We start from the raw sequence: 17,500 nt of genomic DNA on the forward strand, positions 1-17,500 counted from the left end.
AACTTGCTAATGTATTCTCCTAAAAGTTCTGGTTAGAACTTCCTCACCATTTTACTTGTTCCGCACTTCTCACAACCCATCACATCATTCATAAACCCCAGTATGCCCAGTCTTGAGCAACATCCCGCACACATACACACTAACAGATCTCTGCAGTCAAAACATTAATCACTTCTTGCTATTCATAAATCATAACACTCAGCAGGTAATTCTCTATACACCAGCTCCCTAGCCAAATTTTGGAACTCAGTCTGTCACCCACTAAGATTAGCAGATAACTTCCTTTTATTCAAAACTGGACTAAGTGAATACTTAATTGACTCCTAGATCTGCTCCTGCTCTAATCCTGGATGAATACATTATACAATAATCATTTTAATCCATTATTATATCTTGCTGCACATAGACCATAACTGCTGGGCAATACCTACAACTTTCACTTTTACTGTCCAGCTTCTTCCCATATACATATTTTCCCCAATTTTTTCACATTCTCAACACAAGCATAGCAAATTCCACTACTTAACAATGATCTGTTTTCACACATTAATTATTATATCACTTCTGTAGTGGTTAGCGTTGCCACCTCACAGCAAGAGGTTCTCCGGTTCGATTCTCAGCCAGGGTGCCTTCTGTGCGGAGTCTGCATGCCCTCCCTGTGGTCGTGTGGGTTTCCTCCGTGTGCTCCGGTTTCCTCCCACATCCCAAAGACATGCAGTAGGTGGATTGGACACTCTAAATTGGCCTGAGGTGTGAGTGTGTGCATGTGTGTGCCTTCTGTGGAAGGTTGGGCACCAAGCTGGCAACTCAACACCGTAGAAATTCCACTGCCAATCATGAGTGGACAGATGATCCACTGTGGTGACCCCTAACCGGGAAAAGCTGAAAGAAGAAGAAGAATTATTATATCACTTCTCCATTCTACAAACCCTATGCTTTCTCTTTCCATAATTTCAACCATGTTGTCACTATTTTTCCACCCTCTGATTCATAGTAATATACTCAGCAATCCATTGCTCTTTCCCCCTTTATTAAGCTACACTTTTCTTTTATCTGCATGCATATCACAAAGCCTAGATATTTGCTTTAGAATTTGTTATATTTCTTTGTGATGTTTATCTGGATGAACTGTTATATTCTCACTGTGTTTTTGCAAACTGAAACAATCAACAATGTATTGTTTTGTTCTGTGCAATGTTGCTCATAGTACTGTGTTTTCATTTGTGGACTTTTCTCCTCAGTTACCTCTTGGACTTTCCCAGTAATCAAAAGACACAAAAGACAAAAAAATAAAAATAAGTAAAATGTTCTCGCACACACAAAACATTCAAAACATTCAGTGAAACTACCCAAAACCATGTGGTCACAAGCAGGATAATGTTGTAATCATGTGATTCCATTAGTCACATACTAGAAGGAAAACAGGTTATAGGTATAATTTTCAGAACTCCCTTCTTCTGATATACCAGTGAAACCACATTTTGAAATCTTTTTCATTTTGGTCCTTATCAAGTGGATACTATTTGTTAATAACATAATTTAAAATATTGCTCTTGTTAAAATATCTCCTAGGTTATACTTACTCTGTGTGTTTCTATAAATAATGCAATATGATTATATTAAACAGAGTATGTTCTACATATTAAATATGAAAAGAAAATTTGTTCTGCAACTTGCACATGTAAAACAGTTGTCAGAAAGAAATGTAAATGTGTTTTACATGCAAAAAGAGAAAAAAAAACATAATCTAATCAGAATGTGTAAGCAATAGTCGAAAAAGAATATTTAGGAGGAAAAGTAAATATATCAACTCAATAATATCCTGCACTCATTGAGTCTGCATGTATAATTCCAAAGTATTTATTTCAACATTTTGTATGTGAACAATTCAAGGTGTGAATTTTTATACACAGGGTGTACCACTCATGGTTGCCCACCTGGTAAAGTATGCAAGAATAACCAATGTGAACCAAGTTTCCTGACTACAACTCATCCAACCACTCGGACTACATCTCGACTGACAACTCGTTCTACAACTCACCCTACAACTCATTTAGCAACTACAGTGAGTATTATTTAAGATGTACATTTGACTGATTGTTTTTTTGTAATTCAAATATGTAATGTAACAAGCTTTTTGTCCTTTGGTTTACTAATGAATTTTGATGTCTTTTCTATCCTGCAGTTAATGAAACACGGACATGCATAACAGCAATGCAGCTATGTTACTCTAATAATCTGACAATGAAATAAATGCGGTGCAACTAATATGCACTTTTTCAGCATGGGATTGTTACTGGACTTTGTATAAACAAATTTGTCATATGTCATGTTATTTATAAGAGTAAGCACTTCACTGACATAGTGTTAATCTTGTTCTAAATGATTTCTGAAATCAGATTCCAAAGTTATGATTTTATCCAGCTTGAACATTTCATCAATGGGCTGGAAAACAGGTTGGGGTTAGTCCAATGGTCATGTCTGTCTGGATTCAATAAGAAAATGACTTCAGAAATGCATTAATCACACAAAATTAAATTATTTTCAACACATAAAATGAAGTATAGAAGGAAGGCAAATGACGTGTGAGATATAAAAAGATGAGTAGCAAGACAAAGCAGTCAGGCAGTGACAAAGAGCTTAGATATACATGCCGCTCCACTTTGGATTACAATGCAGAGCTAAATTCAAATGTAACTAATATACTGAAGCCAGGACTGCAAGATTTGGGTCAATTTACTATCTCTTCCATGTATGTTTTTAAAGACAAAAAACATTTTAGAACATTCAGAAGAGTGCTAGCACAACAAATTACATCATAGACAAGGATATACATTATATTTCTTGTTTTTTTTCTTTGAGATTCACAATAAGGACAAAAAGGGGAAAATGAATGATTAAATTTATGTAGAACTGTAGGGGTGAAGTATGCATTATTACAAATCATAAGCTGTTTATTGATTTTTTTTTAAAGGAATTAACTTAGACATTCATTTTATGGATGTTTTATTTGATTAATAGAAACTGAAGGGTTTACCTTAGACCAATAATTTCAGAAAAGGATATCATTTTGATATCTAATCGATACGATTAGTTTATATGTACTTGAAATCATTTTTTTCCTCATTAATATTACTCTACAAAAAGTTTTGCAAACCTCTATGTCTTTATCAATTAAGCAACTGTCAGATAAGTAGCAAGACCACATTTCCTTCATCTCTTGTTTTTCTAGGTATCGCTAATTACAGTCACTGATTAAGTAACATTATGTGCCGGTAGATCTGTAGGTTAGGACTAAAGCTGTCACAGTAGGGTGGTGCAATATGTAGGTTTCATTGTTTACATTTTTGTTATTGTGGTGTTATTGAGAGTTAGCTTTTCTGGTCATGGAGAGTCACAGAAGCACCCCCAAAACACGAGAACACAAAAACATATTTTCATCTCCGAATTAATAAAGTACTTGTTTTCTCCTAGAGAGAGAAAAGAAAAACATTGTGAGAGGTACTGCAACATTGAACAAACTACATAGACATGATGGGTCTATATTATATCTTTGAAAAGTCAGTTCAGCAAATGGCATTTTACATCGGAATGCCATTCAGTGAACTATTCATAGTGAGATTGCAGTACAGTGTAGATCGGAAAATTTGCCCTTTCCTCACTGTACTGCAATCTCAGAGTTGGTATATATAATTAGTGGGGGTGTGGTGGGCACAGCCTCCCACAAGAGTGACTTCAATGAACAGCATTTTTGATGTAAATGCCATTCACTGAACTGACTTTTCAAGGATATGATATAGACCCCACATGATTGTAACTGTAACTTAATAAAATCAATTTTAGTTAAAGTATGACTGTCTTATATTGACAACATCAGAACACACATAATTTGTTTGGAAACCGTTTAGTTCCAAAAGGTTTAATATGTGTATTACAAAATTAAAGTTTGCAGATTCATGAGCAGAGTCTTTTGAAAAGTATGGGAGAGTCTATTGTCACAAATATACTTTCAAGTGGCACAACATTTACTGATAAGCATGTTTTTAAAGTGCCACAGTACTCAGAGCACTACTAGTCTGTAAGTATAGTGATCAATGTCACAGTTGTTAAATTGGCTTAAGGGGAGAGTCACAAGGATCACTCACAAGCCATGCCCTGAAATACTGAACAAAACACAGAAAACAAGGGCCACTCACAAGCCATGCTCTGAAATACAATACAAAACATAGAAGTGCACAATACAATGAACTAACAAGTGAAAACTTCTCAGTAGAATTCCACAGAATGTGGATGTAATCAAAACATAGCAGGCAGGAAAATTGTAAAACCAAGTATAAAACAGATCTAGAAGGGTGCAGCTGTATTGTTATCCTGATAAATACTTATCTGAAATAGCTCACACACTGAAATACGTATACATCATATAAAACTAGTTCTCTAGCCATTGGGAAACTGGATTTCAAGTGATAGTCTTCTAGTGCTTGGACTTTGAATTTACTTTTAAAGAGTCCTTACAGCAATGACAAAAAAGAGAAAAGATGGATCATAGCTAAAGGAATGAGGCATGCTGTTCCATAACCTGAGGCCAGAGAATGAAAATGCTTTTTGACTACTAGGGCACTTGAGAGAAAGGACTGATAACTATAAAATGAAGAACAGGAATTTAAAGGCAAGAGATTTTTTGCAAGTGTGACAGCTGTAAAGAAGACTTGCACACAGTTTTAGATTTAAGACTTTATACATTACATGGGGGTCCATACTGAATCATCAAATTGTAAAACCTTGCACATGAAAAACACTGGAAACTAATGCCTGAGACACGGAAAGGTAAAAAAAAGTAAAGAAGTGTTTTTACAGGTAAATAAAAATACTCTGCAACTCATGAAGCTATGCATTCCAACTCCATGATCATGCCAACTTGAAGTAGGGACAAATCTCCCAAAAGATGGGAATCACTGCCTTTACACACTTACAATTGTGCCAGCAGTGATTTCCTATGAAAAATGCTGATCATAGCTGTGCTACTCAGTGCCTTTAGCTTCAGGTGACTGATGCTTGAGGAAATTCACCTTGGACACCTGCAGATATACCATTGTAGAGCATGGAAAAAGTTAAGCTATTTGTTCTGTGGACATATATTTTGTTTTAAAAAGTTGAGATGGTAAACCTCACACTAGCGAGGTAAAACAATTTAAAACAATTTCAAAATCAACAAAATTAGTACTTCATCAGATAGTACACCTGCTTCTGATGCTAGGAAGACCAAAATTCTGTGAGTTCTACTTGCATAGAAGAGATTATTATTTGAAAACTCACACTGCAGTTTAAAATAAGAGGCCATTGAATTTCACACATATCCTTCTTGGAATGAGAAATTAAACCGAGATCCAATTAGCCTGAGTTGCTGGCATACAAAACAGATGCCAAAGGTGAAATTTTACTTCTCAAAAGGGATTAAGGAACATTTTTTTTAAAGTCTAAGATAATAAATCTGTCTGGAAATAGAAAGCACAAGATAAACCAAATAGATATAGTTGATAGAAAAAGGAAACAGAGTTATAATATTCCTACAACCAACCAAAAAGTCAAAAATTCTGTTCAAATAATGTACTCATTGAAGGCCAAATACCTACTTATTTCACAAGAACATTGTTCTAGGAAACAGTGGGAAAAACTCCCCATTTATTTATTTAAGTAACATCTGTTAATCAGGTAGTAAGCTGGTCCATTGAACCCTTTCCAGTCAAGCTTCAAACCATCTGGCAGAAGCAATTTGCAAATAGTTATACAGAAAAATTAAAATAAAATCATAAGCAACATATTTATGACATTATCAAACAAAAGCATTAAACGATTCATATCATCATAAGAATACAATTATTACCATAATACTGCTATTTTGCAATGTGTATGGTAGAACAATGTTTACATTTTATAAATGAGAGTATTCAGAGTAATGACAAACAAACCTTTTTGTAATTATGAGTTCACATTATCAATGGCAGTGGTAGAAGTCTTATCTACAGTCAATGATGTATGTACCCTTATAAGAATACAGCCAGTAAGTTACATTCTGAACATTAACAGATAAAAAAATATAGCATTACACTTCCTTGGATCAGCTAGAATAGACCATTAAACCAGTAACAGTAAGAAAAACTGTTTCCAAGTGTCCACCTCTTTAACACAATAATCAACAGAGGCAATATATATTATCTTTTTGTTTCTTAAGGTCACAACTGGTAGTTGTCAATGTGCCAATTTCCAGAAAAAAAGTCTCATTCCTGTTCTGTCTTAATCTAGTCTCATCTTCTACAAAGAAAAATCTTCCTTAATACTAGTTAAATGTCATTCTACTAATTTACACAAAAACAAATCCCTACAACACGATCATGCAACGTTATTCAGGGCTTTTGTTCCAACTAAGAATTATTGTATTTAGAATACTGCAGATAGCCTCTTAGATGATATATTTAAAATTTAAAATGAAACAGAAATTGTTTTAGATAACTCCTAGCTAACCTATGGGTTCTCAAGAGATAAAATCTCAAAAAACAATAACTGGCATGTGAATGATGCACATTGCTTTTTGGAAAGGCTTTTCCCTTCTTCAGTGTTATGTAACCATAGAGTTGGTAGATATGAGTTCAAGGGGTATGCAGATGGTGTCTATTTCAGTTGGTCAATGGACTAAATTGTAAAAACTGACATGGTAGAGATTGCATGATTGACAATTCAGTTTACTGACCATTTTGACTGAGATTGTGTTACACTGGGTATTGGGGAATGGTCTTTTCCTCAATGTAGTGCACTCTTGGAGTTGATCTATATAATTAGTGGATGGTGTGGGGGGTGCAGTCTCCCATATGGGAGTCCAGGGGGCTTGCTCTCCTGCAAAAACATTGTTTTGTTTCAGTTGCTGGTGTTATTTGGGTTGTTAAAATTGATAAATGAACTAATTGTTGATCATGTGGTCTCGGCCATGTTGGTTTTGACAATTTGGTCCATCAATCCACTGATGTAGACCTTTGGAGAAAGAAACATAGATAGACAGATATAAATGCATGCATGTATATATATATATATATATATATATATATATATATATATATATATATATATATATATATATATATATATTGAGCTGTTCTGCTACATTACATATACTTTGTGGCTTTTAAGGTTTTGAGAGCAAATATTTAAGATGCAAGGGTTTGGGTTATCACCTGTCAGAACAGAAGCCATATGTCTGGTTTCAGATCTACTAAAGCTTTCAAGTAATCACAGGGAAAGTTCAGGTAATCTTCAAAAACAGATACACAGTTGTCTTCCTTTTGCTTAACACTGTCTTCCAGTAAATGTTACAGTTTGTAATTTCCAATAGTCCCCTTCTCACAGAGTGGCAAAAATCCCTTCCAGTCAACTTTCTGGCTGATAGCCACAAAGAGTCTGGACTCTTGGCCGTATGATTCTGCTTTACTGAGAGGCAAATGTCTTTGATTTGTTCTTCTAATTCTTTCTTTCAAATTCATTTTTTGCAATTATTCAAGGGTACCAGATTTACAACTAAAACAGCATTTTCATTAAAAAAGCAACATTTTATGGCAGCCCAGAGACAAAGTAGAGTAAAGTCCTGATTATCACCTGAACAACCAGAGTTTGATTAGCATCTTGGACATCTAACTGTACTGGCAAAGAAGATGGGCTTGTCTATCTTACAAGGAAAGGGACATTCTAGGTGTCTAAAAGGGCACTCAATTAGGCTGAAGCTGAGGGAGATGATGAGGTGATGATGGCTTAAAAAGATAGAACAGGCATGGCCATGCTGTGGGACATGAGTAAAGTACACACTGAGGCTTCACGCCATCACCTGCCCATCCCCTCATCATAATGTCAGCACATAGGATGGGACTTAAGGACTGGGAGAAAACTCCAGATTGGCCCCAATATGATTACCTCAGATTATTTGTAACTCTCCTGGATGTTGGGGATCCATAGCCAGTATGGAGGCCATTCTTGTCCAGAGAGACACGACCTGCCCAAAGATAGGACATACCATGAAAATTCCCGAACTATTTTAACATCCAGTTTTTACACATATATATATATATATATATATATATATATATATATATATATATATATACATATATATAAAACAATAAAACTAAAAAGTATGCTCGTGGGAGCAAATGCTACACACCAAATAAATGAAAAACAAAAGCTCACAAATCTATATAGTCCTTTGGTGTGTGCGACCATGCAACAAAACAATAAAACTGACTTGACTTGTAAAATTAAAACCAAAGTTTAATAACGTTATTAACGCAGGACTATATTGATTTGAGATATATATATATATATATATATATATATATATATATATATATATATATATATATATATATATATATATATATATATCTTTCATACTTCAAAAGTAGCAACTAGTTCACTCTTAGTACAGCTTTTGTTTCTCTAGCTGCATTGAAAACTTGAGATAGCCTCTTTATTGCATAGCCTGTAAAGTAATTTAATTTCAGGTATTTTTCTAAAGTTTCTGGACTGAAGTTAGCCCTCCAGTTTCCTCTTTTGGCATATACATGTAAACAGTTACAACAATGCATGTGCATTTCACTTTTCTTCCAGTAGGGCACAATCTGGATGCATTTTAAGCACAAGCTCTTTACAAAATACATTTCAACACAAACATCTGTACAGAGCAGTATGATATACCCATGACATACAGTTCTAATTCATTTGTAACACAAGCATTATATATAAATCATTTCAATATTCACTAATTACTTATAATTATTTACAACATTCCAACTATCTGTGCTGGCAGTATCTCCTTTTATCACATATGATGTGAAACAATGAGTTCCAAAATAAATATGGATATACCGCCATAGTTCCAAATGGGACTAAATGCATAGTAGGCGTTGGATCCTGTCTAGGAGGAAGTGCTGTCTTTACACTGGAAATAAGTTTCTGTAACTACACATATGTATGCCTCTAAAGTAAAGGAAGGCTTAAAGCACAGACAGCCTCTTTGTTCAAGCTCCTAGCATTGAATAGTGCTACCCTGATTTGAATTTGTTCAGTGGGTATTCCAGGATGGAAATAGGCACTATGGGGAAGCATAAACTTTAGCCAGTATGCAAAACCCAGGAGCCAAAAGATGCATCCAATCCCTACCAAAGTATGGGGGATGGGGATTGTGACACATCTTGTCCTAGGCAGACATAAGCTGGATACCCTGGAATGACTCTAAGTTAACTAGCAAACTGCTGAAATCAATTATCTTTTCTTTGAGTTCAGGCATCATTATCTGTAATAGTAGAATATTGATCAGCACTAGTGCCTTTCTTTCCATGGATATATGGGAAAAGAACTCAGTAGTGTCTGTCTGCATCTCTACCAGAGTGGAGTGCATAAGGTCGTTCACTCCTATATAGGCAACTGTAAGATTATTCTCAAGTTTAAAACAGTGGATGACCCTAAGGGCCTTTTAATATCCGTAATCATAGCATCAGTAAAACAGCTTGTCTAGCCCTCGTCTTGTTCAGTCTGGTCAGTGCAGTGTCAATATATCAGACTGTGAAAGGACTTTATGATTCTCGCAGACCTAGGAGTCCTTCTGAAAACAGGGTTGCAGTTTTGGTGATACATAATAGAGGTATGCAAGGCAGTAGGAGAGGACATATAGGTTCATAGGTTCATAGGTTCATACTAGGCTATCTGCCCAAGGGCATTTATAAGCCTAGCCCATAGTTATGTGGCTTTCGCCACCCCTTTAGTTTGAATAAAAACTATGCCTATCATTTTTCTGTGCCTCTGTCAAGCAGTGACACTGAAGTAATCCCTGGGGTATATCTGCGATCTCCCATCCATTGGTCAAGATTCCTCTTGAACAAGGCCAGCGAGGTGCTCTGCCTCACATGTACCGGGATTTTGTTCCACAGCATAGGGAGTCTCTGGGTGATGAATCTGTCCCTCCAGCACGTTCTATTTATAACCGTGTCAAGGTTTAAGTCTCCCACCCTTGTGGTTCTGAGTGATCTAGCTCTTTTGAGGTGACGCATATTCATCGTATCTGGGTTTGACATGGCCTTATATGTCAGGCACAGGTCACCTCTTGGAGTTCTTTCAGTCGGGCAGCATAAGACATATTTTTGAGACCCTTTATCCTTTTGGTGAGGAACTTTTGGGGCCTTTCAAGCTGCAGCAGGTGTCTGGTCAGATACATTCCAAACGGGATATTGTACTCAATCATAGGTCTAATGAGTGATGAGTACAGGGGGACGATGACCTCCCTTGATCTAGATGTGAATCCCTTCATGATCAGGTGGGCGATATAGAAGGTTTTCCTAACTACTTTAGCAACATGAGTGTCAAATGAAAGGCTACTGTCAACTTGGGTCCCCAGATCCCTGATGACTTTTTCTGTGCTCAGTGGATTGCCACCTATATGGTAGCTAGGGGTAACCTTGTTTTTCCCGAAGGGTATGACTATGCATTTTTTGGCGTTTAACTTCAGGCCATGGCTCTGGCACCAGTTATCCATTTCTGTGAGGCCCTTATGCTAATGTACCCGCGAGCCCCTGCTAATGCATGTATTCTGTCACAAAAAACGGTTTATCCAATGCAGTTCTTATATAGTGAAAGATAACTGCAGCCTAAGAAGCTCATGAGGTACTTTTAACTACTTCTGAATATGTTGGTAGGGTACATTGTTGCTGTTTACTGACAATGAATGTTGCCGAACCCTAACAGTTCAAATTTAGTAAGCATTTGCATCTCCCACAAAAGAAATCAAAGTGGCCTTAAAAAAAAACCTGCCACCAAACACAAGGTAGTTACTGTACTACTACAAACCTCCTAGAACTATCAGACGGATAAGAGAAGAGGTATGACCAAGCCATGATTCAATGAAGATTAGAACAGTAGTCATATACTGGAGGTTTTACTAAAGAAAATAACCACTGGCAAAGAATATGTAACAGTTGGGAATTGTATATTAGCTATAAACTGTCCTCCAACTAATGCTGATCTCACTTAAGATTCATTCAACTTAGAATCAACATCCCTCTACTCTTCCACTCACCAGGATCAAAACAGTAACACTAATCTTAAGTTGGTTCCTCAGGGAGAATTTGCAGGCTCTCCAGTGATCAGTCACTTTGATCCTGATATAGCAAGGCTCTGTAGGTAACTTACTCATCGATTCATATGTGTACACTAAGCTAGCAACCACTAGGACCTTATACTGTAAGCCTTGCTGTATAGCCGAAATGTGGCCCACAAATTTGATTTATATAGGAAGGGATTTACTAACTGCTTCTATGCACCAGTGACATAGACGCCAGACAAGGGTGAATTTCTAATTACCCATCCACTGGTCTAAATTTTGCTTAAATAGAGTTAGGGTGGAAGTCTGCTTTGCATGGATGGTGAGTCTGCTCCATAGAATGCAACTTCTGTGTGAAGCATTTCTGTCTCTCCGATATGTCCTATTTATTTCACAAGCAACATTTAGGTCTTTTGATTTCATAGTTTCAATGCTGTTTGTTTTGTGGATGTGTAAAAGGTTCATCAAAACAATGCCCAGGGATGCCTTGTACACCGGGCAAAGATCACATGTTAGAAGTTTGTATAATACTGAGTAGAGAGACAGGCTTTGAAGATATCAGCATAGGGCACTGTGTTTTCTCCTTGTATTGTTTTTGTGAGGAACCTTTGTGGATATTCCAGTTGCTGTACATGTCTGGTCAGGAACGTACCAAAGGGGGGGCATTATACTCTATGATAGGTCTAATGAGGGCTAAGTACAGTAGTATGATAACATCTATGGACCTAGATGCCATGCACTTACTTATAAGTTGAGGAACATAGAAGAATATTCTTACTACCTTGGACGTATGTCGGTTGAAGGATTTGTTACCATCTACATGAGTTCCCAGATCCCTAACTAATGAATCATCTTCATGGGGTGTCTTATTGATGATGTAGTTAACCATGGTGACCAATTTTTCAGAAGGTACTATAGTGCATTTTTTGATTTAGCCATGGCTTTGGCACTGCGTGTCTGTCTGTGTTAGACCTTCCTGAAGGGAGTTCTCATCTTGGGAGGGATTTAATGACTGCTTTCATCTCAGAAAGTGGTTAGCCAGAGGGCTTTGTTGTTGGCATTGGTCTCTGAGAAGTAGAAGCCAAAGGACAATGGATCCAGCCAAGGCCCTGAGGGACACCAGTGATCACTAGCCTATTTGTAGGGTCACCAAGCCTAACTTATTGGGTCCTATCCATCAGCCAGCTGGCTATCCAGCATGTTATAAAGGTGTTTATGTCTAATTCCATAAGTTTATTGACAATGCCTGAGCAGGATATTCTATCAAATGCTTTAGCCAGATCTAGGTAGGCAGTATGCACTACGTTCCCCTTATCTATTGTCATACTCTATTATGCATCACCAAAAAAATCAACCAGGTTTATTATGCATGACTTTCCTTTGACAAAGCCAAACTGGGATGGATTCAGTGTCTGGAGGTCTCTTAATTCCTCGTTGAAAATGTTCGTGATAATTCTTTCCATGGCTTTGCAAATAGGATTAGTCAGAATAATGGGTCAGTAGTTATATTTATTTATTTATTTATTTATTTATTTATTCAGTTTGATTACCAGGGAGGTCCACTGGGCTAGGGGGCCCATTTTCAGTGAAGGCCCGGGGAGAAAAGCTCCATAGAAGAAAGTTTATTTAGATACACATTTTTCAAAGATAGTAAAAAATACATACATTATGGTTCATTCTCCAAGAAATAAACAATCAATACAATTACAATTACAATTTAGTTCAAGAGATAAATGAGAATACAGTATAATAGCTAGAAGTAATATTTAGTTATGAGTACAAATTAGTAATTGAGAGTGAGGTTAGGAAGGTGAGAGGTTAGCCAGGAGTGAAGGGGGAGGAGAGTTTGAGAGGTAAGGGTGGAAGAGTGCAGTTGCATTTCCTGGTTAGGTAGAGGTAGGAATGAAGTTGAGATTTGAAGTTATTGTGGTTGTAGCAGGTTCTTAGAAAGGAGGGCAGAGCATTCAATTTTTTTGCTAGGGTAAAGGATAAGAGAAGCTGGCCAGCTGGGCGCTTGGGTTTATGAATGGTGATCAGGTTTTGGTGAGAAGATATAAGAGGTCTGAGGGGGGAATATGGTTGCAGTATGTTGGATAGTGTGGGGCAGTTTGTGGGTTGGAATAATAATTTGTGGACTGTGGTTAATTGGTGAAAATCTAGTAGGTTGGGTAGTTCAAGCCAGTTTAAGGAGTGAAGATAATTGCAATGGTGAGAGAAGGATTTGGCACTGGTGGCAAATCTGGAAATTTTGTTGTAGCATATTTCCAGTTTGGAGGTAAGTGTGGAAGATAAGTTAGTGGGCAGGGGAGAGCCATACATGACAGAGGGAAGGAGATAGGTAGAGGCGAGAGTTAGTCTGGAGGAAGGAGAGAGGAAGTGGTTGTTTCTGTAAAGTAGGCCAAGTTTTATGTGAGTTTTTCTGATGATTAGCTGGATATGGGAGTTAAATTTTAGCTGATTGTCAATAGTGACACCGAGAAGTTTGGCAGAGGGTACGATCTCTATTGGGGAGTTGTTAAGGCTGGTAATATGAAGAGAGTTTACATCAAGAGGGGATGATTTAGAGGGGGAGAATAGAAGGATCTTGGTTTTATTGGCGTTAAGAGAGAGGTGATTTAGGATCATCCAGTTTTCAGTGGTAGAGAAGGCATTTTGAGTCAGAGATTGGAGCTCTGCTAGGTTAGTGGTGCAGCAAATCAAAGTGGAATCGTCGGCGTATTGGTACCCTCATGGTTACCGTGATATGTTGAAAGTTCCTCCCTTATAAAGAAGAAGATTGCAGTCCTCCATTCTCGCAGCACAAAGCCTGTTTTAAGACTTTAGTTAAATAGTAACTTGAGGGGTCCTGGTAAGTTGTATTTTAGACTGTTAGGTAGAAATTCTAGGATGTTATCAGTGCCCATTCAGACTGTATTCTTCACTTTAGTGAGTGTTGCTCTCTAAAGTTTACATGCACCATAGTTATAGTCGGAAGGGTTCTGTTTGAGGGCATTTCTTGAGGGATGGTAAGGAGTGAGATGGGGGGGGGGTAAAGTTGGAATTGAATTTGTCCACTAACAGGTTCACTATATCACAAGGCTTTGTGAATGTGCTGCCATAACCACCAGTTCAGCACATTGCGATGTGCTGCTGTTGAGAATTCTGACATAGCTGAAGTAGGTCTTGCAATTATCTTTCACCTGGGAGGATATCTTAACCTCAAAGTTGTTTTTGTTTGACCTAATAAGCCCTCTTATTTGCCTATTTAGTTTAATGAGAGATTTTTTCCCAGTAAATATCTTCATCACATATGGCATAGGCAATCTTACATTTCTATAAACGAAAAACAAACATTGACATCTCTTTAGTTGAAAACATTCAACAGACACCAGTGAAACAACTGTAGTTACAAATATTATACATCACTTATAATCTATCCAGTCATTGTCAGCAAAGCATTATATGGCTCATTCAAATCTTGCCTCTTAAACCTCACTCCTTCTCTGTATATATTGTTTTCACAATTCCCATTTTTTTCTATGTAGTTTACTCCGTCTCTTTTCTAAAGATCCCAGTTCCAGTTGTTTTATCCCTGTTACTATATTCACTACTTCTAGTAAAGTTGGTCCTTTCCTGATTTTTGACACACATTTTTTTCTTTTCTTAGATATCCTGTTTAATTTGGGATACTACCTGGGTGGTTTGTTTCTGGTACTAGTTCTGGGCTTACTACTGGTAGATACCAGCCATTGACATGGTTGTATAGAGTTTCTAAGAACAATTCAGTGAAGGCTGCTGTGTTCTCAGGGATTGGTGTGGCATTGAATTTTGACAAACCATTGATTAATAAAAGGTAGTTTGTCTTGGAATAGTTACTATTTTTTATCGGTTTTACTGGGCTTACAGAGTTGATTTTGAATTCAAAGAAGACATCTTTATAGTCCAAACTTACCAGGGGGGGGGGGGCAAAACATGGGGTGTGTGGAGGTGGTGTAACATTCTTCCATATTTATAACTCCAGTATTATGGACCCTCTACTGGGCCCATTCAATATTTAGTCAAAGGTGTTCGTATTTATGAAGTCCAGGAATCTCTGTGGCTGTTGATTTGCAGCTGTGTAGGATTCCCAGCCTATAGAAGGGTAACTAAAGTCTCCCATAAGTAATGTGTTATGTTTATATGGTACTTGTCTCCAGTAGGTCCCAGTATGTATTGTGGGGTTCATGGGACATGGAGGGTGACCCATAGCTGGCTAGGACATGGTACAGAATTTTGTCTGTGGTGATCTGTACATGAGTGAGCACCACGTGTTTGACCACCGCAGAGGTACACTTGTTATTGATGTATATTGTGACACCCCCATCTTTATCTCTAGCCTGTGCAGTTACTGGTCCAAAATGTGTACAAGAGTCTACAAAAGTGTGCAAGACACTGAAACCTTTCCCTGCCTGGGTACTCTTTGCCACTTTAAACTTCGTCTGGGTAACTGCACAGATGTCTATATTCTCGATTGAGAGGAGGGCTTGGAGGGAGGGTATCTTCTTTTTTATTATTTTAGACTCCTGGCATTGAGCAGTAATATCAGGAGGCTCAGTTCTCTTGACAGGTGTACTGGGTGATACATTCAAAAACTTGGCACAATAGAGTCAGGCTGTGCAGAGGTATGCAGTTATTGGAAAACTAAACTGATGCAGCAACCAGACCAATCAATTAAGTCCCACACACATTAACCAATTATATATATATATATATATATATATATATATATATATATATATATATATATATGTATATATATATATATATATATATATATATATATATATATATATATGTATATGTGTGTGTGTGTGTGTGTGTGTGTGTGTGTGTGTGTGTGTGTGCATACACATATATATGTATATATATATATATATATATATATATATATATATATATATATATATGTGTGTGTGTATGTATATATATATATATATATATATATATATATATATATATATATATATATAGATCACCTTCATTTGACCTAAAGTTCATTTGCCCGATAGAAATTTCAGGCAGCCCAAGTGCCTGACAGTTCATTTGCCCAGCAGTTCATTTGCCTGACAGTTCATTTGCCTGACAATTAGAAAAAGGCAAATAAAAGGTACATGTCCTTTTCCCCACAGTAGTGCGATCCTGGAGTTAGAATATATATAGTAAGGGGGGTGGAGGGCACAGCCCTCCACTACGTTGGTTTTAGTAAACAATAAAATACTAAAGTAGACAATACAAAAGCAAATTAGGTGTGGGGCTTTGCCCCTTCACCCCCCCCACCACCCCAACTATATATTCTAACTCCAGGTGCCTGTCAGCCTGGGATGACATGCTTGACAAGCCACAATGCTTCACTAGGGACAGCTTGCACTTGTCACCCCTGGGCTTTTGGATATTGGCAAAGGCTCTTGCCACCCCCATAGTGCCTTTTTTAGGCAAGGCTCAAAAGACAAACCCACCTCCATAGGTATCACAAGGGATAAGAAACTAAGAGTAATGCTACTCAATGCCAGAAGTCTAAACCTCAAGATGCACGCACTCAAAACTCTCCTTAGCATGGAGAACATCAATATCTGTGCAGTAACAGAAACCTGTATCAAAGCTCCCGAGAACACCCCAGCACTACCAGATTATACCTCAGACCATGCTTTTCGGCCCCAAAACTTGGACCGAACCACAAAAGAAGGGGGAGTATCAATATTCGTCAAAGATACGCACACCTCCAGGTTGGTGGCACAGCACGAAGCATCAGAGACTATTCATGTGCAACTAACAGTGGGTAAAACTGCCTTCCAGTTTATAGCCTGCTACAGAGCACCCTCCCAAACCCAGGAACCCCACTCGGCCATCCTAAGAACACTGAAAAATATGAAGGTCTCTCCAAACACCATTATACTGGGCGACTTCGACTACCCAAACATAGACTGGGAGCATTACTCTAGCTCCAACACCCTAGCCCAAGGGTTCCTAGAATTTATAAACTCAAATGCTATGGAACAACTTGTTACCACTCCCACAAGAGGGGAAAACATACTGGACCTGATCATCACCAACATGGGGGCTTTATGCAAAAAGACCAGAAGTGTATCCCTCACTGGTAAGATCAGACCATAAACTAATTTCACTGGATATTCACATCCCGACCCCACCCCCTGCCCAGAAAACCACAGTGAAAAACTTCTCTAAAGCAAATTTCACACTCCTCAAAACTGAGGTGGAATCCTTCAAAGCCCCCAGGCCTGTGGAAAATACGGACCAGACCTTAGAATCTTTTATAAATGCATTCTATGAACACCTTCAGGAATGCATGGATTATGCAATCCCAAATAAAACCAAGACCCAATCCTCCAA

The 17,500-nt window shown here is 37.6% G+C and overlaps 1 protein-coding gene across 1 annotated transcript in view; it reads left to right on the forward strand.

Annotated features, from left to right (window-relative positions):
- Positions 1-17,500, forward strand: part of LOC122808813 (mucin-5AC-like) — a 49,144-nt gene that overhangs the window by 26,869 nt on the left and 4,775 nt on the right. The window contains exon 2 of the mRNA XM_044079873.1: positions 1,914-2,065. Coding sequence (XP_043935808.1) covers positions 1,914-2,065 — 152 coding nt within the window. The remainder of the gene's footprint in view (positions 1-1,913; positions 2,066-17,500) is intronic.

Source organism: Protopterus annectens, chromosome 8.part0 (assembly GCF_019279795.1).
Source record: "Protopterus annectens isolate FY-2018-M chromosome 8.part0, PAN1.0, whole genome shotgun sequence".
NCBI lineage: Eukaryota > Metazoa > Chordata > Ceratodontiformes > Protopteridae > Protopterus > Protopterus annectens.